General features: G+C 38.5%; 3 protein-coding genes across 7 annotated transcripts in view; 1 reads left to right on the top strand and 2 right to left on the bottom strand.

Moving 5' to 3' along the window:
• Positions 1-10,585, bottom strand: part of igsf5a (immunoglobulin superfamily, member 5a) — a 28,938-nt gene extending 18,353 nt beyond the window's left edge. Inside the window, exons 1-2 of the mRNA XM_063014413.1 lie at positions 10,346-10,585; positions 5,120-5,282 (exon numbers count right to left, since the gene is read on the bottom strand). The gene's annotated coding sequence lies outside the window, so the exon portion shown is untranslated. The remainder of the gene's footprint in view (positions 1-5,119; positions 5,283-10,345) is intronic.
• hmgn1b (high mobility group nucleosome binding domain 1b) lies at positions 9,129-12,604 on the top strand. The gene is made up of 6 exons (XM_063014415.1): positions 9,129-9,387; positions 11,065-11,091; positions 11,199-11,228; positions 11,324-11,365; positions 11,529-11,633; positions 11,726-12,604. The coding sequence occupies exons 1-6, from the start codon at positions 9,370-9,372 to the stop codon at positions 11,762-11,764; spliced, it is 261 nt and encodes an 86-aa protein (XP_062870485.1). The 5' UTR covers positions 9,129-9,369; the 3' UTR covers positions 11,765-12,604.
• A 4,819-nt stretch (positions 12,605-17,423) lies between these two features.
• The window catches only part of rps25 (ribosomal protein S25), a 240,040-nt gene continuing 230,999 nt past the window's right edge, over positions 17,424-26,464 (bottom strand). For 4 of the 5 annotated variants that reach the window (XM_063014574.1, XM_063014575.1, XM_063014573.1 and 1 more), the window contains exons 2-5: positions 19,241-19,334; positions 18,563-18,746; positions 17,573-17,669; positions 17,424-17,480 (exon numbers count right to left, since the gene is read on the bottom strand). In XM_063014574.1, coding sequence (XP_062870644.1) covers positions 17,575-17,669; positions 18,563-18,746; positions 19,241-19,334 — 373 coding nt within the window. In that variant the 3' untranslated portion in view covers positions 17,424-17,480; positions 17,573-17,574. Of the gene's footprint in view, positions 17,481-17,572; positions 17,670-18,562; positions 18,747-19,240; positions 19,335-21,755; positions 21,863-26,464 lie in introns of those variants that run through there. The other variant, XM_063014572.1, reaches the window with a different exon arrangement.

Here is a 26,464-nt window from a genome sequence, read left to right as displayed (position 1 = left end):
TGGTCCTGTATTTGGCTTCATCCATCTTCCCATCAATTTTAACCATCTTCCCTGTCCCTGCTGAAGAAAAGCAGGCCCAGACCATGATGCTGCCACCACCATGTTTGACAGTGGGGATGGTGTGTTCAGGGTGATGAGCTGTGTTGCTTTTACGCCAAACATAACGTTTTGCATTGTGGCCAAAAAGTTCGATTTTGGTTTCATCTGACCAGATCACCTTCTTCCACATGTTTGGTGTGTCTCCCAGGTGACTTTTTATAGATATCTTTGAGAAATGGCTTTCTTCTTGCCCCTCTTCCATAAAGGCCAGATTTGTGCAGTGTACGACTGATTGTGTCCTATGGACAGATTCTCCCACCTCAGCTGTAGATCTCTGCAGTTCATTCAGAGTGATCATGGGCCTCTTGGCTGCATCTCTGATCAGTCTTCTCCTTGTTTGAGCTGAAAGTTTAGAGGGACGGCCGGGTCTTGGTAGATTTGCAGTGGTCTGATACTCCTTCCATTTCAATATGATCGCTTGCACAGTGCTCCTTGAGATGTTTAAAGCTTGGGAAATCTTTTTGTATCCAAATCCGGCTTTAAACTTCTCCACAACAGTATCTCGGACCTGCCTGGTGTGTTCCTTGGTCTTCATGATGCTCTCTGCGCTTTAAACAGAACTCTGAGACTATCACAGAGCAGGTGCATTTATACGGAGACTTGATTACACACAGGTGGATTCTATTTATCACCATCAGTCATTTAGGTCAACATTGGATCATTCAGAGATCCTCACTGAACTTCTGGAGTGAGTTTGCTGCACTGAAAGTAAAGGGGCCGAATAATATTGCACGCCCCACTTTTTAGTTTTTTATTTCTAAAAAAAGTTTAAAATATCCAATAAATTTCGTTCTACTTCACGATTGTGTCGCACTTGTTGTTGATTCTTCACAAAAAATTACAATTTCATATCGTTATGTTTGAAGCCTGAAATGTGGCAAAAGGTTGAAAAGTTCAAGGGGGCTGAATACTTTTGCAAGGCACTGTATATTGCATCCAGATCTTCTACATATTTCTAAGAGGTGGGAGTACCTGTAGGAAGTGCAGCATAAAATAGGTGGGGATCAAACCCAGTTCTATGGGACCTACGCTGCTATGCCCCACGCTACCAGCTGTGCCACCATGAAAATTAATTGTGCCATCTGAACACTGAAAATCAAAAAGGTGGTGCTGCTGGGGGATTGGGGACTGCACAGCAATATGGCTGCTTGGGAGCTGGGTTTGAATCTTCGCCTGCAGTCACCATCTGTGGTGAGTTTGGTATGTTCTTCGTGAGCAGTAAATTTGTGACTGTGTGTCATGGCCTTGCACTTGGTGTTGAGAGTTGAGGGTTATAAGTGGATGCTGCAAAGAAACTTGACGACTTGGGTTCATTCCTTGACTCTGGTCATTCTCTGCTGAGTTTTACTTGCGTCCTATACCTGTATGGGGTTTGCTCTAGGGTACTCTGGCTTTCTCTTATCTTTTGAAACATGCAGAAGGTGGATTGCCTGCTGTAAATTGTACCTAGGTATAAGTAAGTTAATAAATAAAAACAAAGTATGAATGAATACTGTCAAACAGCTCTGATATGCTGCAGTGTGTGTGTTTGTGCATTTAGAAGATACGCTTTGTTCACAGTATCGCTATAAGTGATTCATTGATTCATGAGTTGAATCGTTTTTATGCGAAGCGTAAGTTTCTCTTCTCAGTTATCTCTCCGTGTTTACTGTTATTAATTAAATGTCGTGGTTTTAAATAAACACCAGCTACTACAGAACATTCTGTGTGACTCTCTTACATTAAAAAGCTTCATTAAAAAGCTTAATTAAAAAGCTTAATTAAACCGCTATTACCACAGATCTGTAACCGAGTCAGACTCGTTCCGTCTAAGGAGCTAAAAGTTTTCTAAAAGTTCAGCAGATGATCCTGAACTAACGAATTTGGTAATGAATAAACTTTTGCCTCGGATTGGCTCTGTAACGTTTTCTGTTCTCATCTACATCACAAGTAAGAACCGCTTACGATTTACCAAAGTGAACCAGGAGTTTATATAACGTGCTGATAGAATCGACTCAGATGTGACCGGGTTGAATTATCTTTTTAAAGTAAATATTACAATCAGCAAAATTACATCGTAAGAGCTTTCACGATGGATTCTGTACGATTGTTGATGAATGGTGATGTGATGGTTGGTGCTTCGTAGCTCAAAGTCTGGATCAATCCACTGAGCTGTTAACTTAACATGGTCTTTATATATCACACGATCGGATCGGCTACTTTTAGGAAATATCGCGATCGCCGATAGCATATTTTGATTAAAAATCGGCCGATACCGATTCGTAGCCGATCGATCGTCCCATCTCTAGTTCTAACCGTGCTGATATTCGTGATAACAGCACGGCCTTTTCACACCACAACTGTATTACTCCGCTGACGCATTGCCAGTAACGACAAGCTTCATGCACACAAACACGCACGCAGGCGACACAGACTTTTTTCCCGATCGCGTTTTAAACGCGTTTTAAATGCGTGATCTGACATATTTAAGCAATAGAACACGAGAGCGAGAGCGAATAACATCACGTGATGTTATTCGCTCTCGCTCTCGTGTTCTATTGCTTAAATATGTGCATTCTTCCCAGTGTGTCTTTTCATCTCAGGTGGCACTGGTCCCACCGTGACCCTGACTAGAATGTAGTTAATGGGAAACTAACAGAATACCTAAATCCCTTAATTCATTTGTACCAACCCAGGTCTGAAACACGTTGGCCCGAAAGTTTGGATTGGAACCTAAGTTTTGTTTATCGTTTGTTGCCCTCTAGTGGCGACCCATGGAACATATTCCAATTTCTTTTTCACCAAACACTTTTTTCATGATCAGGGTCGCGGAGGGTAATGTACCACCGGGACATACTATTTATATATTCCAGTATACAGTGCACACTACTTCAGTATATCATCATTGCTTTGCTATAAATAACAGTAGGACATGACTGTCACTACCTGGCTATGATGCTGCTTATAAACCAGCTCTTATTTATTACACGTCTGAATCTCTGTATTATTATATTCTTTGGGATTTCATTCGAGTTTCATGTTTTACCACCACTACATCCTGGTCAGGGTTGCGGTGGGTCCAGTTTCCCTAAGATCACTGGGCGCAATGCAGCAACACACCCCGGACAGGACACCAATCATGTTATTTAAGAGCTTAAATTGAGTTGCAATTGGTTTATGGAGTAGGGCAGTCGTCTAAAATGAAGTGACCATGTCAAGTATTGACCTAGTGATGTTAGAGTGAGGTTGGTTGTTGTTTAATTCTTAATGCCATGTCAGCCGCTATGGCTATTATCATGGGTAGCTAATAGATACAAAGGTGAAGATTTCCTGTAACATATTGTAGAATTTTGCTCTGATGGTGTTTATCTGTTGGCATGAATAGATTGGGCAAGTGGGATCCTGGTCTCCTTTTAGCAAGTAGGTATGGGTCTATCTGGTGTGTCCTGTGTGACATCTTGTGTAGAGTCATTGTTTTCATTGTTTTTTGGGGTATTAAGCTCTATTTGTTTTTATGGTTGGGTGGCTGGGTGAGACATGTAGTGTAATTTCTTTAAGAAACAGGTAATAAACTGATGCAATTTACACCATGTCTCATGACTGGTTGCTGGCTAAAACTGCACGCTATATACTAAACAGTATTTTAAATGAACTGCGATTAAGCCACATGAGAAAGGAGAAGCTTATAAAATTGTCAATGAATGTACATCCCAAATAGGTGTACAGAATTAATAAGTTAAGAAATTGTTGCTGTGTACATGTATGATGTAGTGTGTATTAGGGGTGGGTTTATAAAAGCGATTTTTCGATTTTAATCGATCTTTATTTGAACGATCCGATATCGATTCATACAAATGCGAGATCGATTTTTTAAATACGCCCCTTTTTACGGTGCACACGGAAATCTATTACTATTGTTACCCCCTTTAATTTCGCGTGACCAGCCACTGTTTTTTCATGCAACGAGATCTGACCTGCACATCAGTTTAGCATGGCAGAAGCTCAAGTTATGACCACTACACAACTTTTTGCACTGATTTTCGCTCGGCTCTGGATTCGGGAGGAACTCGGTGTTCGCTCTGCGATCAAAACTCGGCTCTCAATCAATGTGAGAAACAGCGAGGGGAAACACAGGGGAGAGGTTGGAAACAGGTGGTGGAGCGCAATATAGTTTCTATCAGAATACATCAGCACACGCGAGTTTTACAGTATTTCTGACCTGATCGTTCTCTACAAAACAAAATATTTATTAACCTCCAACTCACTACAGAACGATCCATGCTGCTCGTGTTGCCAAATCCACTCAGATTCATTTATTTCATCAGCGCACAAACTTTGATCGCTCGCTACTTGTTGATGTGCATGTTTGGACGTGGTATCATTAAACCTTTCATCACTTCTCACGTGTGTTTTCGTGACAAAACGTAGTTTTGGAGACCAGAGAAGCTCGCCTGTGATTCCCCCTGGTGATAGATGGTGTAGTGTAAAACCCCCCATTGCCGATCAGTCGTGTAGTGTGAACATTACAGCGACCAGGTGTTAATCAGTGTCGTGTCGTGTAAACTTGGCATAAGCTGTTCAACAGCCAGGTGTATGTTTACATTACATTTACAATGTTGTAGCATGTCAGACAAATGAAAGAAAACAGTAACATTCATTTTTTATTATTATTTCATTTGTCTGACATGCTACAACATTGTAAATGTAATGTAAACATACACCTGGCTGTTGAATGTTACTGTTTTCTGTTTTGGATTAATTATTTATGTAAACAAAATACACAAATATTTTTAATAATAAATGTTCTTTGTACAATTATCACATTCGTTCTCTGAACATCTTTACATATTTAAACAAAACCTGTTAATGTAACTCAAATATGCCTAAATGTGTTGAATCGAAATTGAATCGAAAATCGAAGATCGAATCGAATCGGGACCTTGTGAATCGGAATCGAATCGATCCAGGAAATTAGTGGCGATACCCAGCCCTAGTGTGTATGCTGTTTGGTAAGTATGTATTTATATGTATACAAACTTACAAGTACCACTGTGTTCAGCGATGGGTGTCCAAATGCTGATGTTGCAACCAAGCCCTCTTCCTTGCTCTCTGGCCTGGAGATGAGATGGGCAGCTGTTGAACCAAGTGGGTTTTGATGTGTGATATCTGATGCCCACCTGCCACTGCCCTCCCCCATCATTCTGCTGAACGTACAAACACACAATGTTTAAGAAAACAGCAGTTTGGCTTAAAAGCGCCATAAAAAGGCTATAGGTAGAGGAGCAACATTTTCCTGTGGACACTACTGCCCTTTGGAACTCTACAGACCAATATTTTCATTTACATTTTCGGCATTTAGCAGACACTTTTATCCAAAGCGACTTACAATTATGACTGAACACAATTTTGAGCAATTAGGGGTTAAGGGCCTTCCTGCAAGAGGGGCAACTTGGCAGTGATGGGGCTTGAACGGGCAACCCTCTGATTATTAGTCCAGTACCTTAACCACTGCCCGATATGGTACGCATTCAAATCCAGAATCATCCATACGTGCTATTGTTTGTTTCCAGTTGCACAAGGGTACCAATAAGACAGTTCTCTAAAAGACTGTGATGACATTCTACAGTAGACACCGAGAAGATACTCCACAAAAACAGTAGCATCAGTAGCATCTGCAGTTGTTGTGATTTTCATTTATTGTAGACCTGTTTAGATTTTCATGCCATCACTTTAATAAACTCTGCACGGTCTCCTCCGCTAGTAATACAGGAACAGTACGGGTCACTTGAGTGGTCCTGGGGACCCTGGTTCAAACTTCGCCTCAGGCTTCTGTCTATCAAGAGTCTGGCATGCAGGGGTTTTCCCAATGTCTGCTTGGGTTTTCTCTGGGTACTTTTATTTCCTCCCAACTCCCAAAAACATGCCAGGTCAAAATTTATGCCATTTCTAGTCTGCTCTAAACTCTAAAGAAGCCTTTTAAGATAACAGTTAATGGTTCTTTACTTCTTCTTTGTAAATGTTCTTTGTAAGATGTTCTTTGTATAATTTATGTGTTTTCTTAAGAGATTTGATATAAAACCAATCACAAAACTGACACAACATAAAAAAGCCACTTTTTAATATGAAAATCAGACTCTACTGTAGTAAATACTGTATGGATTTTGTGTAATGTGTGCTAAGTAATTATTTGCATTTTATTGCATTTAGCGAATAAATCTATTGAATGTGCAATTATCAGCTGTGTCAAATGGACCTCTAGGTTTAGTGTTGAGTACACAACCCCCAATTTTTAATCAGTAATCATCTTTATCTGAAACCAGTATGGCTAATGTTCTTCAAGAAATAAACAAGATTAACAACACAAAGGCCATTTACTGGGAATGATCTCACATGTACCTTATTTACATGACAGCAGCTAGAAACAGTCTGCACTTTGTCACTTGTAAATGGCCTTTGTGTAGGTCGTCTCAAAACCCCCACTTCCTGACTTGCACATAAGATACTTAAAATAAAGAAATGAAACTGTATTTTTTAATACTGTTTAATTTTATACTTAAACGATGTGCATTTTGACCAACATGAGATGCTGATTAGTGTTATTATCAAATAAATACTGGGTGCAAAATATTCTATGTACTTTCAGATAAAATGCATGCTGTAAAAACAGTTAAGGTTTAAAGTTTACACATGGACATGTAAGTCATGGAAAGTTGGCAACTTCAATTAGTTTAATGATTGTGGAATTTCTACAATTTAAAATTCTGTACACAAATTATAGAAATCTTTAGTATATTTTTGTGACTGCCGTTTAGACCCATAAAAACTTTCCAATTGTAAAATGAGCGAAAAATTCCTTTGTATCTGACCACCAGCATTAAGATGTTTAAAATGTCTGTTTTAGAATTAATGTTACTTGAACTAATGTTGCTTGGATTTTTATTTTTGACATATTAAACCGGTTCTCCTATATCAAATTTACAAATCTTTAAAAAAAGATTTTCTCACTTATAGCTGGGGTTATTTACATGACAGCAGGTAGAACAAAGATAACATTTTGGTGTCAACACCTCTCACATGCAAATCACCTTTATGTTAATCAATTTAACACAACTTCTACATATTCTAACTGACACACTAACTAAATAAGAAATTAAATAGAATTTATAAGTTTAGTTGTATAAAAAAGATGTAATGTTTTATTATAATTTTGTTACTATTTAGTATACACGCTGGGTACTTTTCAGAAATTTGAAGTCATTTATCGTACTTTATATGCTCAGTTTGTAATAACACATATTAACAACATTTTAACTGAAAAAATACATATAGTAAAAGCGCAAATCGTGTAAATCAGGTGTTTAAAAGAAAAAAAGATAAATAAGGATTTCCACGCCTGTAACCAATGACATAACCCTGTGCAGAACAGTCACCACTTTATGTTCCTGCTCATTTTAACTTATGTTAGATGCTTAAAAATAATTTAAGAATTTTTTGTAATAAAAACATATTTAAAAAAAAAAACATTTGTGCTTGATCCAACCCTCCTTACCTTACCTGAACCTTAAGTCTAACAAATAAAGAAATACAACAGTATTTATGGATAGTTTTATTTATTTGCCTATTTATGTAGTAACTTAACAGCATTTTTCTTAAACTTTATCTAAGTTTAAAACATTTCAGGTCAAATTTACATTTACATTTTCAGCATTTAGCAGACGCTTTTATCCAAAGCGACTCACAATGAGCGGAACATGATGAGCAATTGAGGGTTAAGGGCCTTGCTCAGGGACCCAACAGTGGCAACTTGGTGGTGGTGGGGCTTGAACCGGCAACCTTCTGTTTACTAGTCCAGTACCTTAACCACTGAGCTATCACTGGCCCAAATGTTATTTATTTTTGCTTAGTGTGTAGTAACTATTTAGTAACAAGTGTTTTACCAAGTCGATGTGTACAAAATAGTAAATGCACACATAAAAAAAAATTCTAGTTAAACAAAAGTTTACTGTATGTAAAAAAAAAAGTTTGGCACCAAAAAGCCACCATTATTGTTGAGAACCACATTATGATTATTTTAACCATCCTTACATGTTTAACATTTGATCTTGATTATATATGATTATTTGACTGAATATGTAAAATCAGGTGTGCTGGTTATATATTATATTATATAATATTATATATTTCTGTTAAATCTGGCCACTGTTTATGTTATAGAGATATTTAATTTGTAGGTAAATTACTGGAAAACAAGAACCACACAGATTGGCTTGAAACAAATGCTATTTTATCTTAGGAGAACCCTTACATTTTACATGCTTATTTGAACCACACTAGATGTTTAAAATATTAAGGAATTTAACAGTATTTTATTTTAGAATTTAGCTTTATAAGAAAGGTTACTAATTAGTAACACATGTTGTATGTAAATGGTGAAGGGATAATTCTTGTGAAGCAAATAAATAGCTAAAGGGTTTTTTTTTTTGTTTTTTTTTTACAAATGCTGTTGTTCAGGTAAACACTTGAAGTGAATGCATGCATCTTGTAAAGCAGCTTTTGGTTGGAAAGCAAGTCATTTACCACAGTTTAACCAGTGTAATTCGAAAAAATAAGCCAAATAAACAGCTAAATGCGTTTAGAAAGATTTTCTGATGTGTAATTAGGGTGAATTACACAAGTGTATACAGAAAACGACATTTTTCAAGTTAACAACAAACAGTCGCCATTTTGGCTCAAGTAAATATTACTGTAAATCACCTTTGTGCTTGTTTAAACCACCCTTACATTTGAAAATACATTTTAGATATTCAAAAAACGACTAAATAAAACTATTTCGTATTAATGTTACGATTTTCATGTATATTTTGTTTATTTTTGTTTAACGTGTTTATTTTTAACTCATTCCTGAAATCCCTGATTGGCACGGACGAGAAGCCACACAGGTACGTTGCTATGATTTAAAATCGCATTGTCGCAGCAGAGAGCCAATCACAAAAAGCTCTAGGCTGAGGAGGCGGAACTGGCATGTATGAGAGCCAATCATTGTAAACGAGTGTCAGAAAGGGGCAAGGTCCTACTCAGGCTCTGTGCTGTAGTCAGCAGGGGGAGAAAAGGGGAGAATCCAATCCGGTTTGAGCTAGTTCGTGTTTCGATGGGACGTTAAACGGTTTCTTCTCTGAAACCTGTGTGTCTTTATATTCAGCTAACTAAACACAGTTGGCTATTTTAGGGTGCTTTGCACTGCCAGTTTTTTGCAGCCTAATTTTGGTTAAATACAGCACAGAAAAGTCCATCATGCCCAAAAGGAGCAAAGTAAGTACTGTGGTTGATGTGCATTCGCAATGTACGGTGTAGGTTTATGAAATCAGGAAGGAAAATGTATGGTTGCATGTTGCAAGTCTGTGCATATAAAATTCGAGTTTAGTTTAGACACATAAATGATATTATATTAGCTCGTTTTGGCATGCAGTTTCGATTTGCGTTTACTGTTCACGTGCTGAGATTTTTTTTTATCTCATGCATGCATTTCTACGATAAAATGATACTTATTAATTTTGCTTATGTATGATATAAATAAATAAAAAAATAGGTGGAAAAATAGCTAAGACCGTATCGATTGTAATTATGTGTACTTATGTGCATGCTAAATCACTTAACACACAATATTGTTTTTTTTTTTAGTGATTTTATTTCAGATGTATGAACGCATTATATTATATTACATTAGTCCAATTTTCAGGTGCATTTTTTAACTCGATGCATGAGCTTTTGGTTATATGCATTTGAAACTGCATCCGTGTGCATCGTTTTGCATTTGTTGCATCCGAGCCATGTGCAGTTTTGTTTACAGTAAAATACAAAACTTTAAGTTGAACGCTGAATTAAGTGAATGCATTTGTTTTTGCAATTAAGTTTAATGGTTTAATTCCAGTTTTAGCTTCAAAAGCTGGATAAATGTTTTCAGACAAAGGGGTGTAACAGGATTCACTGTTAATGTTACTTGATTGCATCCCCTGCTTCCATGTGGAAGTGCATGAAAAACACACTAAATTTACATTAAGAAACGCAACAACACGACTAGTTTAGCTCTTTATAGAATTCACATTCTTGTTTGGTTTTGCTTGTCCCGCTTTTAATGTTACCGCTCGCCTGTTAACACTAATGAATTCGCATGGAGATTTTCACTCGACCAAAAATCCCTTTCGTATGTTCGTGAGTTAAATGGCTGCTTTGGCTGGTACCAGGGCACGACAAACAACACATAAATTACCGGTTTTACCACTTCCAGAGCAATTCCAGCTTCCATAGTTGAGACCGTATGTAAGGGAATATGTTAGCACGACGCCATAACAGTCGGTGTATTCGTGCTAATCCGATGTGGTAAAAATGGCGAATCCCTCAAACCACACAGCTACCGTTGTTTTGCACCATTTTCTTCTACCTTGCAGCTGCAACCTAAACCAGACAATAAAGTGGCTATGTTAACATAGTTATACTGTCGAATTTTTAGTAGTTGTAGACGTTTTATATTAAAATATACAATAAAATATGAGTCGTTGCTTAATAGACTAGTGTGGAACGGGGGCGGTGCACTGATCCCGCCTCCTGCCTGGAATCGGCCAATCAGCACAACATGTCTAGAAAATGGCGGGATTTTAAGATTAATAGTACAAAGTGGGAGGGGGAGGAAAACATCACCTGGTCGCCATTATCTTGTTTCCATGTTTAAACTAATACTTTTGTTTAAAGTTCATGTATTGCCAAAATTTTAATGCAAACGTTTTACTTAAGTCATATGGTCTAATAAGGCTTTAAAATACTATGAATTTTAGTATTTTAAGCACTTAACTGTAAAGTCATTGAATTTACAAACTCTTGTGAGGTGTTACTACACTGGCTGGTGTCATTTTTCAGTATTTCTCAGTATTTCAGCAAATTACCACGTTCATTCCAACAATTTTATTAACACTATTTCCATTGTTTTTTCAGGCAAACAATGACACTGAATCTGGTGAGGTATGTATTGTTTAACTGGCTGACTATACTCTACAGCGGACATTTAATAAGGTTAGGCAGCATTTGGAGTATTTTGTATGCTCACCTGTTCTTTTATTGTCTTTTAGCCCAAGAGGAGATCAGCAAGACTGGTAAATGTAAGTAGAAGTCATTACAAGTTTACTTAAAATAAACACATTTTAATTAATTCATAATTTGTAAATGTAATTTTCTTATTAAATTTAATTTTTAGAAACCTGCACCAACTAAGGCAGAGCCTAAGCCAAAGGCAAAGGTAAGAAGCAAGTCTGTCTGTTTTTACAAGCCCAATACAATTCACGATGTAATAATAATACAAGAAAATTTAGTTACATACGTTTTTTATAAACATAGTCTAGAAAAGTGGGTGACTGATAGTTATAATAGTTTATTAATGAGTAATTACATGTTTCATGCAGAAGGCACCTGCCAAACCCAAGAAAACCAAGGAGCCTAAAGAGGACAAGCCCGAGGAGAAGAAAGAGGAAGTCCCAGCTGAAAATGGAGAGGCAAATGATGATGAGGTAGGCATTATTTATTACACTTGATTTTTTAACAATGTTGGCATTTCTTAATGCGCTGACAAATGTTAACCCTAATACATTTTATTTTTTAGGCACCAGCATCAGAAGATGACAAAAAGGACGACGCATAACATCTCGCCTCAAACCAGCGCTCCCTGTACCTCTATTCTTGTACAATTCAGGGGAATATTTTTATCTTCTATTTTCTAAAGGCAGTTTTTTAGTAGTTTGACTGTAGAGACACATTTTTTATGAAAGATATGATGCATTTTAAGGGGGATTTCACTGCATCCCACATTTGTACATCCAGAACAGTAATTGTCTGTCGGTTCCTCTTTTGTAAGATGGAAGAAGTTACGATGCTACACAAACTTGTGGCTTTTACAGACGGTTGGACAAGTTGCCCAAATGACTAACATTCCATTGGCTCTATGAGGGATTTTTTTCTTCTTCTTTTGAGTGTGTGTAACCTGTACTGTTTGTGTGCGCAGTGGATTAGGGATGTGAATCACTCATCGTTTATTGTTTATAATGAGGCAGATTGCTTAGAACATTTGTAAGCTGTGTTCCGTATGTTAATTCTTCTGCTTAATAAACCTACTTTGTAGTGCTGGAGCTTTCTGTGTCGGGCCTGTGCATCATCATGTGTTTATTTGTTGTATTTTCCGTGATAGCGCCACAATAGCTGTGTAAGGATATTCAATTTTATATGTGCAGTGTGTAATGGTACATAGTCCGAATGGTCAGGATCGAGTTTCATTCTCTTTAGCGGGGCTAAATTTCATCAATGTGTTAAAGCTCAACTTATTTCAAGACCAATCTGTGTTCAAGTGTGAAACTACAGCATTCATACCAGCAGTAGCAATATTCTTCTGCAACTACAAATGTACAGTTTCTTTTGGATCATTGTTTATAGATGTATCTCTTGTGTATTGTTTGGTTAAAACGAGCCAATAAAATTGTTTGTGACATCTTGTTTTCCTTCAGTGTTATGTTCTCTCAGTGTCTGAAAAGTATAAAAGCTATAATGTTTTAAAACTGAGCCGCATCGATGAATGAGGGCCTCAAACATGATAATGTATATCAGTAATTACTTCGAAAATGTGTATTGGTAAAGAAAAAATACAAATAGACATGGGGGGGCAAGCGGTTTTCCATGGTTAGAACAGAAGAAATGTAGTTTTTCCACATTCACTTACTGACAAAGACAAAGTTTGATGTCCAAACTTACAATTGTACCTGGGCTACTCTAATCTACCTAAAAAGAAAAGCTAGTAATTACCTGTTTACAATTGTGTAAGTTTAAAACCTCACACCTGATTGACTTGCTGATATACAGTATGTTACTCTCTGTATTCCAACTTTTATATAACATAATTTTACAAACCAATAAAATACTTCCAACTGCTAGTGGTATAGCCACCTTTGTCTAATTTCTTAGGCTGAATGGGTTTTTTTATAAATCATGTCATTGTTTTGATTCATTTGTTGACATTTTGAAACAATCTGTGTTGGGATATGCTCAGCCTAGTGCTTACATGGGGACTAAATTTAAGTGGGGACTAAGCTACTTTAGCCTCATAGCTTTTAACCCTCCTACTATGTTATAGGTCAATTTGACCCATTTCCACTTTTGAGTTGTTTGAAATACTGGTTACCCTCTCTTTTTCTTGATTGCATTACTTCAGCACAAGGGACCTTGATTTTAAAGGTTTGAAACTCATCCTCACCCATTAGATGAGCTTCTCCAGGCCTTGTAAGATCCACCTGCTTCAAGGGACTGATGATGTGATGGTCAAGTTGTCCATATAGGCTCTAATATGTGGCTGCCGCACACCGGACTTTGTGGGAGGTCCTCGGCACTCCACCTCTGCCGACTTCACCACCATATTCATGGCTAGGGCGAAAAGAATGATCAAGATTGTACATCCATCCAGTAATAATTCTCTTCTCAAGCCTATGCCACTTTGATGTCCAAGTCCCTGATGTAACTCATTCGGAGGTCACTATAGTAATCCCGAATGAGATCGTTGATCTTGGTGCGAACATGATACCTGCGGAGGGACTCTTCAACCAGTTTATGTGGTATGGACCCATATGCATTGGCAAGGTCCAACCACAAAATCACTAGGTCTCCCTTGTCACACAGCTTCTGAGAGGAGCTAAGGAAGGCAAGTTAACCTGTGTGTTCCAAGCAACCAGGTGTACCAGCGATCCCACCTTTCTGTACAGATGTGTCGATGTAATTGTGAGGAACTTTGACAGTCGCTGGGACAAGATACTAAACAATATCTTCCATTCATTTTGGAAGGTCTGTAGAATATTTGTGTATTCTGACCCAAAAAATGTACACTGGTGGTTTCCAAGACGTAAAAATAAAAACATTTGATGTGAACTGATGTAATGATTGGTTTCTGATTGCCTTAAGAGGGTAAAAGTAAGCATCCCCACATTTCTTGTCAGTGTTTCAGCAGACACTGTCAGGCAGGTCTGTCTCATAACCTAGTGAGCTGCCTTGCTGCCCACTGCCTGCCTAGCCAGCTGGCTAAGTAGAGAGGATTCTAACTGACATTGAACTTTAGAGGCAGATTATTGAGACGCTCTAGTACAGCGTTTCCCAACCTTTTTTGCACCATGGACCACGGTTTCATATAAGATATAATTTCACGGACCGAGGGGGGGTTAATAATATTGCTCACAAATGATGTAAAATGAGCTTTTTTCGCTGCAACAAGACGCTCCCACCTAGGGGTGACAATAACACCCAAAATAGAATAACACCCGATCTCTAATTATTCATTCTTTCTGTGCGGCCCCGGTGGTTGGGGACCACTGCTCTAGTAAGACAGCAATTATGCCATTGGCTGCTCCGCCCACCGCCACAGTTTTACCTTACTAAGCTAACAGAGCTAGCCTCATGCTATTCAAACCAATTGACTCAGGTGACACAACCTACAGGCATGCTAGCTAACATCTCCCTCTGTGTACTGGAAACTGTTACATTGTTACTGACAAACTTAAAATTGCAGATTACACTTATTTATAAAAAATAAAAATGAATGAGAATTACTTACATCTGAAGATAACTCCACTCGCCGCTCCACATCTGTGTGTCATTTAAGAATTTCTTTTATAAAAAAAAGTTGTGCCGCACTGAATGCTGGAATTGCCTTCTCGCAGATGAGGAAGCACACTGAGCTCCTTTGTTATTTGGTCAGTTTAAGGTATCTCAGTAGGCAGCATTTTGAAGCATCTAAGAATTCCTTCTTCACAGGATGACAAAAAATGCTATGTCGAGAACTTTCTTGGGTTTAAGACAGGCCCATAGATGCTAAAATGATATAAAGTATCTGTTTGCTTTGTGTAGTGTGTATTACTATTTTAAGTTTATTGCAATTTTGTGCAATTATGCCAAAATGCTAATTTGCATGTTGTTTTAATTATTTAAATGTGCTGGTATGTGGATTTCTATGATGAACTGATCCACTGTCCAGTGTGCCTTCCTACCTTGCATCCAAACAGTGATAAACCTACTACATTCACCACCAGAATACTACAACCATTATAGAATAATATAGAACCAGTATAAATTAATTATACAGTAAAGATAATGTTTATTTCATAGATTTTTTAGACTAATATGGACTGATGATCCAGTGTCAATATGTCCATGACTTTATTGGAAATGTGTACATTAATAAATATAACAGATGAATTTGACTGCTGTAATGTTTTCATAAATAGATAAATGGAATTAAGGCTGCTTTGTAATGAAAGACTTTATTGTTCAGGTATGCAATTACAGAACTGACTTACTGTGTTATTACACTGGTATAAGTAGCAGTGTATAAAAGAACCAGGTTTGTGTATGTGATTAAAAGATTTGGCAGTGACTGCTGTAAAAATTTCTAAAACTTATCCTGGACAGTATGCTTTTAAGGTCACACCAGGTGAACTGCCGAATAAAATCAAATAATGTAATATAACTTTGACAGCATTTAAATAATTTTTTTATGAAAGTGACTTGCAATTGTGACTGGGTACAGTGCCAGCAATTAAGGGGAAAAGGCCTTGCTTAGGGGCCTAAATGTGGCGGTTAGTTGAACCAGTGACCTTTCGAATAGTATTTAATAGTCCAGTTCCAGTGTGCAACGACTACAACCGATTCATATTATCAAATTATGTCACTAATGTTAATGACTAAATTTATTTATACAGTTTTGGGCCAAATACATTAATATTTATTTGTTAATTTTCACAGGATGCTTCATTCTGGTCAAGGTCACAGTGAGTTTGGCACCATCCAAAAATACTGAATGCAGGGCAGGAACGCACACTGGACACCCCTCGATCCATCACTCACACCTTCGCAAATTTTGGACCAGCCAATCCACAGAGAGCTCAAGAATACCCACTTGTTAACTGGAACAGCATGCAGAACCAGATCAAAAAGCAGGGATTGAACCGGACACATCATCCGTGCCAATGAGCAAGATTTGTGCACTTGTTAAAATTGCCAATAATTAAAAATTCTAATTGTATTTAACTTTAAAAACAGCTCCATCTTGGTCACGGTGGGTCCAGTCCTACCCAGAAACACAGTGCAGGCCTATACAAAACACCAGTCCATCAAATAACAACGCACATTCACCCATTGACTCGCTCACAGGGTGATTAGATGCAGCATAATCACCTTCTGGCAGGAGTACCATTTAGTAAGTGAAGTACTTATAGACCTAAACATTTGAGTAATTCATAGCTGCAAATGCACCTTACATACTGTATTTTTTGGAAGGTGGAGAAATTGGAATACCTACAGAGCGACCAAAAGTAAGAATAAAATCTAGGGCTCTGAAGCTATATGGCCTGCTTTTCTCAGACAGGCCCAAAAAGTGGGTGGAATAGATATAAAACGTCCCTATGTGTGAGTGCAAATGAATTAGCACATGGTGTTCTCCAAATCCATTGCGGGGTATTACTTACATCATTACTTTTACACCAAGAGATAGGTAAGAGTAGCCAGGTCACCCAGAGTGCTTGAGGAGTAGGTGAAAACCGGAGCATGCAGGGGTCAGCCATCTAGGTATGGGAAGAATTCTACACAGACTGTATCCAGTGAACCCAGTGTTGTGCAGCACCCACCCAACATGTTGTGCCATCATGTCATCCTAAAATGCTTAAGATTTGCACAAGTGTAAATAATGCAAATAAATAAAACTGAGCTGTTGAGGTTTGTTGACCACAAACTGTTTTTGGCAGCACAGAATTAAACTCTCTCTGCTACCATTTTCACTAAAGACTCCAAGTCTAGTCCCGATGTACTCCTCATACTGAGCACTATCAAAATAGAAAAAAAAATGCTTACTATAACTCCTTGGAGCATGTAAACTAGGGTGTGTACATTGTTGTGCTGTTACACAACAGCTAGGACCAGTTTAGGAGTACCAGTTTGCTTCTCCTAAAACTCAAATACCATTATGTATGGAAACCAGGGCCAGCCCTAACCCTGCACTCCACCCACCTAGGACTGAAAAAAAGATGCATAAAGCCTGACAAACAAAAAAGCAAGAAAATGTAAAGAAAAACAGCAGACCTGTGTTCCAAATAGTAAAGCAGCTTACTAAACCATTCCAGCCTCGAACTACAGCCATCAAGGACAAAAATGAGAAGAAACTCATTTGTCAAACCCAAGAAAGTGTGCTAAAGGTTGAAAACTGGCAAAAAATGTTAAGCCTTAACCCACCCCTCCCCTTTCACAAAAGATTTAAAAAAAACTTAGACAAGACCAAATTTATTTTTTGTAGTTTATTGAACTATACAAAACACATTGATGAGCCAGAGAACATCCTAAAATGAAAGAAAGAAAAGAAAAACTTAGTATAGCATACTTGATGTCTAATGTAGTGTCAATGTAAAACTTTAACAGCTGAAATAATTACCTTTAAGAGTCCTTCTCTGGTGCTCCCTCATCAGTGCCCTTGGTGTTACGTGTGTAGATCACCTGAGCCCTGTGTTTCGACACCAGCTTGATCATACCTAAAAATAATAATAATTAAGACTCTTAATATCCATTTTAACTTGACAAGGTACGATTGTATATCAAACCTGTTAGACCTGAACAATTTTAAAAAACAACCATTTAGACCAGCTATCGTCTTTCAATTGATTCTGTTGCTTTATTCTATGTATTAAATCAAAGCCTGGCTGGTTAATAATGCTTAATCAATGCCACTATTAGTTAACAATGTGAATTTGACCTATGTAGATGCACTGGTCAAGATTATACACTGTTGACACACTGAAACTAGTAAGTGCATCGTAGGACTGAATACAAAATTGGAACCACATGGCTTGGCCTGAAGGTAGTGTAGACATTCACACATGCACCAAAGATTTCTTTAGTAAACTGTATCATAAATCAATACTGTGTTTTCAAGCTCATCACTCAGTGACAGCCAGCAAAAAGTATTTTATGACCAGGGTTTAGTGAAAGGCATAAGAACTGAGTTAAAAAGCAACATGCACCCAGCCTCACAGTTAACAAAGCACAAAATGAGTATCATTGAATGCAGCCTTCAGGCTCTGGGCTGTTAATTGACAGCCCAGCAGCAACTGGTCCTGATGTATCTAAGCTCCAGTGGTGTCAAAAAGGCTCGCCATGCACTCTGACCTAAGCTTCCAAACAAGTCATTTTAGTACACGTGTGTGTAGAATGTATACAAAGCTACCCAATGCAAAAAAGGAGCAATATATAGAGAAAAGCTAAACATTTGAACTAAGTAGTCATGTAAATAAAGGTCCTACTTATAGAAATCATAACTCACTATTGATTATATCAGTAAATCTAGTTTCGATACAAGCATAACTTATCTGCTATGAAAACTGCACATGCTTTACACATCATGGTTTTCTTCTTGTGTACTAGTTACCTTTGCTGAGCAGCTCAACGAGGGCGGCCCTGGCCAGGGAGCCTCTGATCTTCAGCCTTTCAGACACCACAGCAGGTGTAATAAGCTTGTAATTTGGGACTTCTTTGTACAGCTTGTCATAGGTAGCCTTGTCGAAGAGGACCAAGTTGTTCAACTTATCCCTCACTTTTCCTTTGGACCACTTCTACTCAAAACAGAAAAAAGAGTTTCGCTGCAGAACACTACATACAAAGTAGCACTGACACTAAAGAGATTTTTTTTTAGAACAACTATAGCTTGTGGATGGCTGGTTGGGCCAGATTTGATAACACTGAGTGGATACAGCCAACCTAAAATTTATCATCTACACGCTAAAGATTAGAAACAAAAGCATTGACACATTTTGAATTAATACAAAGGAGCCTTTGCATGAAAATGTACTATTAATATTTTGTGCACAACTGGAACTGGAATACAACCAGCCTGTTCAGTTTTGCCAAAACATAACTAGTGCACTATGGATAAACACAACATGTTTATGTCGTTTAAAACAATTGTACCATTTAATCCACTAAAATCATATTTCAAATAAAACCTAAAGAAAAAATGTCATTGGTACTTTTTTATAACTTGATTAAACAGCCCAACAACGTTTAGTCTTGAAGTTAAACATGACTGGGGAAAGAAACACTAAATTACCTTCTTTTTTGCCTTGCCTCCAGACTTGTTGACTGGGTCCTTGTCCTTTTTGGCCTTGGACGTATCCTTCTTCTGCTTGCTATCCTTGGGTGGCTATGAGAGGGAAGGAAAACACTGAGCATTTTAGTATAAACAACCACCATAAAGTAATAATTAAACAGTAATATGGTGATATTTCAAAACAAACATTTTTATATTTCATAGACATCACAAGTGGTGATTAAACACTGACCTTACTCTGAATCCCATTACCATAAATAATTGGTATCAATCACTTAGCCTTGACCTTATAAGATTACTGTGATTTAATGTCAAGTTCTACAATCCTACACTGGCAAATCAGATCGATTGTTCATTTACAGGGGTTGGACAATGAAACTGAAACACCTGGTTTTAGACCACAATAATTTATTAGTATGGTGTAGGGCCTCCTTTTGCGGCCAATACAGCGTCAATTCGTCTTGGAAATGACATATACAAGTCCTGCACAGTGGTCAGAGGGATTTTAAGCCATTCTTCTTGCAGGACAGTGGCCAGGTCACTACGTGATGCTGGTGGAGGAAAACGTTTCCTGACTCGCTTCTCCAAAACACCCCAAAGTGGCTCAATAATATTTAGATCTGGTGACTGTGCAGGCCATGGGAGATGTTCAACTTCACTTTCATGTTCATCAAACCAATCTTTCACCAGTCTTGCTGTGTGTATTGGTGCATTGTCATCCTGATACACGGCACCGCCTTCAGGATACAATGTTTGAACCATTGGATGCACATGGTCCTCCAGAATGGTTCGGTAGTCCTTGGCAGTGACGCGCCCATCTAGCACAAGTATTGGGCCAAGGGAATGCCATGATATGGCAGCCCAAACCATCACTGATCCACCCCCATGCTTCACTCTGGGCATGCAACAGTCTGGGTGGTACGCTTCTTTGGGGCTTCTCCACACCGTAACTCTCCCGGATGTGGGGAAAACAGTAAAGGTGGACTCATCAGAGAACAATACATGTTTCACATTGTCCACAGCCCAAGATTTGCGCTCCTTGCACCATTGAAACCGACGTTTGGCATTGGCACGAGTGACCAAAGGTTTGGCTATAGCAGCCCGGCCGTGTATATTGACCCTGTGGAGCTCCCGACGGACAGTTCTGGTGGAAACAGGAGAGTCGAGGTGCACATTTAATTCTGCCGTGATTTGGGCAGCCGTGGTTTTATGTTTTTTGGATACAATCCGGGTTAGCACCCGAACATCCCTTTCAGACAGCTTCCTCTTGCGTCCACAGTTAATCCTGTTGGATGTGGTTTGTCCTTTTTGGTGGTATGCTGACATTACCCTGGATACCGTGGCTCTTGATACATCACAAAGACTTGCTGTCTTGGTCACAGATGCGCCAGCAAGACATGCACCAACAATTTGTCCTCTTTTGAACTCTGGTATGTCACCCATAATGTTGTGTGCGTTGCAATATTTTGAGCAAAACTGTGCTCTTACCCTGCTAATTGAACCTTCACACTCTGCTCTTACTGGTGCAATGTGCAATTAATGAAGATTGGCCACCAGACTGGTCCAATTTAGCCATGAAACCTCCCACACTAAAATGACAGGTGTTTCAGTTTCATTGTCCAACCCCTGTATGTACTAAGTTAAAAATCTCTGTACAAACCATTTTAATTTTAAAGAATATTGTATTAAGTGGAATCCCTACAGAAAACCATCAGCATAATTGACTAACAAAAAAATGCCATGCATTTTAGTCAACTGCAAATCCAAAAGCTTACCATACTTAACATACTTTTCACAACTGTAATAAACCCTTATAAGTTAATAACGTGGAAAACAATGCTACTACTTTATTTCTATTTAGCAACATTCCTGAAATCAACATTTGAATGCAGTACATGAACCAGTGATGTACGGAACACCATTAATGCCCTACTCTTCTCGTTAAACTTAGATGTTAGATAAAACCGATCGAGACAAAAAATAAAGACTTTCATTTGTCGAATATTTCCAATCAATTCTATTATTTGTACATTTCATTTTTAAACTTTTGATAATTAGGCAATTTAAAGCACCCAAACACATTCACGACGCAGTTAAACGGAGTAAATCTAACGTTCAATAGTACTACTATAATTACCAGGTTATTAGGCTACTGGTGATGGAAACCCTGAAGAATAAAATGAACCATACACTTAAAGACCAAGTAACTATATTGACAAACTACATTTTTGTTGTTTTACTTCTTTACACACGTAGACGTAGGTTAGCTACAATGCTAACGGTTTCAGAATGCGGCCTCGTGCTCAGTACACACAGCGGTGAGATTAGCTTTTCATGCTAACCGCTTAGCGACCCACAATCACTCTTTAATAAAAACACAAATATTCGATATTTCTCATTTATTTTTGTCAACGTGGTGTATTTAGATTCTATCGCAACTGTTTCTGTGTGGATATATGATTAAACAGGGGGATTAAATGCATTATTTTAATGAAATACAAGGTGCGGTCCTCACCATGCTGAAGCTGTCGCGGAGCAGAAACACAGAAAGAGGAAGCTGTGCGTCACCCACCTCCGCTTTGTGCCTTCATTCCTTCTACTGCAGATTCACAGCTAAATCTAAACTCACTACCGCCCACAGCTGGAGCATTTCGGTACCTGCTAGAGCACTGGCAAGGACGTCCGTATTGCCAAAGCAAGTTACAGAGAAATAATAAAAATAACAATAAGAACAAATATATACAAAACAGTTACATGTGCAAAAATATAAAATAGAATTAAATATTAATAAAAACAGTGCAAAATAATAACAATAAAAATTATAATATTTACAGTAAAGAGGTAGTAATAACGATCAGTTTGTGTGTGTGTGTGTGTGTGTGTGTATGGGACATGGTCACCCACTGTCCCTCACCTGGTGGCAGGTGTGTGTATAGAGTGCTGATAGTGCGCAGCTCTCTCTGTTCTCCCCCAGTAGGTGGGGCAGTATGTCGGGGTCCGGGACTGAGGTAAAGTTGGGGATGACGGTGTTAAATTTAGGGAAGAATTGGGAGCGGATCTGGTGGTACTTGGTACACTGGGTGAGGAAGTACAGCTCCGTCTTTACTGTACTGAGAGTGCAGTGCTGGCACAACCTCTCCTCCCGGGGCAGCCAGGACCGGGTGTGTCGCCCCGTCTCCAAGGCCAGGTCGTGTGACATTCATTCGCTCAAACACCGGGCACAAAAACATCATATGCTCACTCACAATTCACTCTTACTCAGTGGCGGCTCCTGCCAAATCTCTCAGGGGGGGCAGTTGTTGCGATGATGGCCAAGGTGACTCGTTCAATGGGTAAATTGAGGCTTAAATAATTAACATCTTAAGTCATCTGTCAGTTTGCCCTCACAAATAACTTTGAACATGGAGAGAGACCAGCTTTACCATTAATCATAAAATTAAGTAAAGCCTTCACACTGACAATTTACTTCATCAGATTTCTTCATCAGATAGCATTTTATTTTAGGTGCAGCAGATCCAGAATAAAGATTGGCATCGGGGCTGATGTGCAATAAATAAAGAAGTACAATTAAACAATTGGGGAGATACAATAAGTGCAATCACAATCCACAATTTAAAAATTATATTACTTACTTGTAATTTACTTGTAACTTATATAATTTCCCCTCCTTTGTAGATACTTGCTTGATGTTTAAATTTTGTCTGGGTGGCCCTAATTCTTTAGTTGCTCATTTATCCTGATTACGACGATGACTGAATGGCATTTCCCTTAATGACACGATGGAGTTGCTCCGAACTGAAGTGATGGTAGTCATGGTGACGAGATCGCGACACCAGGTTACGTGTGACGCAAGCACGTAAGTGCGAGCCCTCCCGGAACCCATTCAGAATGTATTGCAGCGCCTGCAGTTCGAAAAAAAAAAAGAGCCTTAAGTCTATGAGAGCAATCCAAAAGGGGCGGTACTGTACGGAACACAACTCGATGCTGATTGGACTACGATATTCAGAGGCTGTCCAGAACAGTCACAGCTGTGATAGAAAAATTTATTTCCTTTCGTCCTTTGGTGGTACGTCGCCCGTTCGCCCTAAGGAACGAGCAGCCCCTGCATATCACATATTTTTCACTCATGCATTCATTCCAACACTGAGCACAAATAACATCGTATACTCACAAGCTCACATTTACTCTCACATATTCTCTTACATTAACTCATTCATTCATTTAAACACTGGGCACATAAAGCATCATATACTCGCACTCGATCACTCACTTACACAAAAGGGCAATTTAAAGTACCCAAAAGAAAACCTAATCAGACACGAAATTCATTTATTCTTTTAATATCGGTTTTACCACAGCTTTATCCTGGTCACTGTCACGGTGGGTCTGATTCATTTGTCGAAAGACAGGGAACACCCTAGACAGGTCGCCAGTCCATCACAGCGTGGACACACACACTTGAGGCAATTTTAGTAGCTTCACTTGGCCTGACTGCATGTCTTTGCACTTGTAGAAGAAAACCCACACTGACACAGGGAGAACATGCAAACTACACACAATGAGGACCCAGGTTGCCTGGCCAGGGAATGAAATCCAGGCCTTTCTTGTTCTCAGGCGACAGCGCTACCTACTGTGCCACTATGCTGCCCCACTCACATGCACAAAAGGGCAATTTGAAGTAGCAAATCCATCTACTTCATTTTTTGGGAGGTGGGTGGAGCCAGAGATACCCAAAGAAAACAAACAGATACAGGAGAACAATCAAAACCCATCAGGCATCATGTTTCATAGCATATTTCAAACGTGTGTAAAACTGTACTATGAAATACCATAGACTGAAATGATGAGTGATGCTATTTAATCCTGCAAAGCCCTGCAATGGAATGGTGCCCTGTTAACGGTACTCCTGCCTTGCACCCAGTGTTTCCTGGGGGGACCAGACCCACTGTGACCCTGATCAGGATAAAGCAGTTGATAAAAATGAAATGAAAATATTAATACTTTATTAATTAACTGTGTAAATTAATATTGACACAGAACCAAGAACCCCAAGGCTGTATAGGACCCATTTTACCAAAAGGTTAATTATACTAAACAGAAGTGGAGAGGGAAAAAAAACAAAAACAAATCAGAATCATTTAAATATCAGAACTTTATTAGTATTACAGTGATTGTACACATGACGCTTTTATACTGCACTACAAATGATAAAATCAGTTATTTTCATTTATTTTATTAAGTTTTTAATTTGGATAATATTTCCTAAAATTAGTTTTAAGATCAATCTAACATGATAAAAGGTCCTAAACCAAGAAACCTGAACATTTAGTGTATAAATAAACACATTGTTTTAGTGAAATACACTGAGAATGACACTGAAAATGTGCACACAACCAAAAGTGCACAAAAATTCTGTAATTTCTTCCAAAATGATTTTAATACAAGCTTTATGCACAACATTTAACTTAATACTGAGAATTAGCAGCAAAAATCTGAAACCTTACCAGCAGCTAAAAATGAAGTGATTCATTGTTGTGACAGTGAACTGCAATAAATAAATCTGAAATACAGTTAAGGGTAAAAAGCTTGTGTAGATTTGTGAAGAAAGTGTGTTCTAGCGCTCTTGACATTTTAATGGCTTTCTCAACAGCTTGTTTCTGTGACTAAATGAATAAAGCACATTTATTTGTCTAAAAAAAACCAAACACACACTCTCACACACACAGTGAATTCAGAAAGTATTCAGAGCCCTTGACTTTTGCACACATTGCATTGTGTTGATGTTTAATTCTTTACGCCATGTCAGCTGCTTTGGCTATCGTCATGGCTAGCTAATAGTCCTTAAAAGTCAAAGTGGTGGGTCGATTTGCTTTCTTAACAAGTCCGTATGGTGGTTAGAGTGATTATGTAACAATGTGGGTACAGAGTTTTAATTGTTTTTTTCTTTATCTTTCCTTATATGGCGTTTTTAAATACGACTGCTTCCAAGAATTTAAGCAGTTTTTGGGAGGGTACTGAGGTGAAAATTTCCCTGTAGCTGTCTCTACTGTAGAAAAGCTGTCCCCAAACTTTTTTGCACCACGGACCGGTTTCATATAAGATATAATTTCACGGAGGATTTAAAATAGAAGATCATTAGAATGGAAAATCAATGTGAATTCTGAGCTTTTTTCGCTGTAACGAGACACTGCTCCTACCTAGTGGTGATTGGAGACAATCCTTTAATTGCTCTTGTAGTGATTTCTAATTGTTTATTCTTTCTGTGCGGCCCGGTAATAAATGACCCACGGACTGGTACCGGACCACAGCCCGGTGGTTGGGGACCGCTGCTGTAGAACTTTGCTCTGATGGCGTTCATCTGTTGGCATGAATAGAGAATGTGTTTAATTGAAGTTCTTGATCCACAGAATGAGCAAATGGGGGCCTGGTCTCCTTTTAGCAAGTATGTATAGGTCAATTTGGTGTGTCCTATGCGGTATCTTGTGTATATACATTGTTTCCATTGTTTTTTGGGGTATTGAGTTTTATCCGTTTATATGGTAGGGTGGATCTCTTAAAAGTTTGTTGGTGGTATGAGTTTCCCATTCTTTTTGCCAGCCTGCTGTGGTGTATGCTTTTATAACTGGTTTAAGATCGGATGGTGTTTAGGGGCATTGTTGGATTGGGGATATTACGGCTTGCTTTGCTGTCATGTCCGCTTGCTGATTCCCTTTAATGCCACAGTGTCCTGGGATCCAGCAGAACTTTATGTCGTGGCCACGGCTTTTCAGTTGCTTTAGTCTATGGGTTATGATTGCTGTTATCGGCTGTGTGGAATTATAAAGTGCTAAATCTTGAAGGCAGGCTTTTGAATCTGTGCATATTAGAAAGTTTATTGCTTTGTGACTTGATTTTGAAAGGCTATAATTACCATTTTTTTTACCACCATCAATCTACACTATCATGACAACAGTTTGTAACAGTGTCAGTCCGAATAGTGGTCAGGTGCATCCTCTTTGCCCCGATTATCATTAAGATGTCCAGAACCTGGAGTCTACCTGTTGCAATCTGAACTGATTGGAGATAGTTTGAAAAGAGACAGCAAGGTCAATAAGAGCCCCCAATATATACTGCATTTTCAGGACAAAAACAAAGCCATGAAGTCAAAGTAAATGTCTGTGGATCTTTGTGATCAAATTGTGGCAGGACATAGATCGAGACAGATCTAAGGCTTTGAGTGTTCTC

The sequence above is a fragment of the Trichomycterus rosablanca genome, chromosome 18, assembly GCF_030014385.1.
Source record: "Trichomycterus rosablanca isolate fTriRos1 chromosome 18, fTriRos1.hap1, whole genome shotgun sequence".
Taxonomy (NCBI): domain Eukaryota; kingdom Metazoa; phylum Chordata; class Actinopteri; order Siluriformes; family Trichomycteridae; genus Trichomycterus; species Trichomycterus rosablanca.
Note: the sequence above shows the minus strand (reverse complement) of the source record. Positions and strands in the feature narration are given on the sequence as shown.

Excerpts from the sequence above, each read along its gene's own strand:
- hmgn1b (XM_063014415.1), top strand. Across the intron at positions 11,229-11,323 it reads GATCAGCAAGACTGGTAAAT|AAACCTGCACCAACTAAGGC; the intron begins GTAAGTAGAAGT and ends TTTAATTTTTAG. Across the intron at positions 11,366-11,528 it reads AGCCTAAGCCAAAGGCAAAG|AAGGCACCTGCCAAACCCAA; the intron begins GTAAGAAGCAAG and ends TGTTTCATGCAG.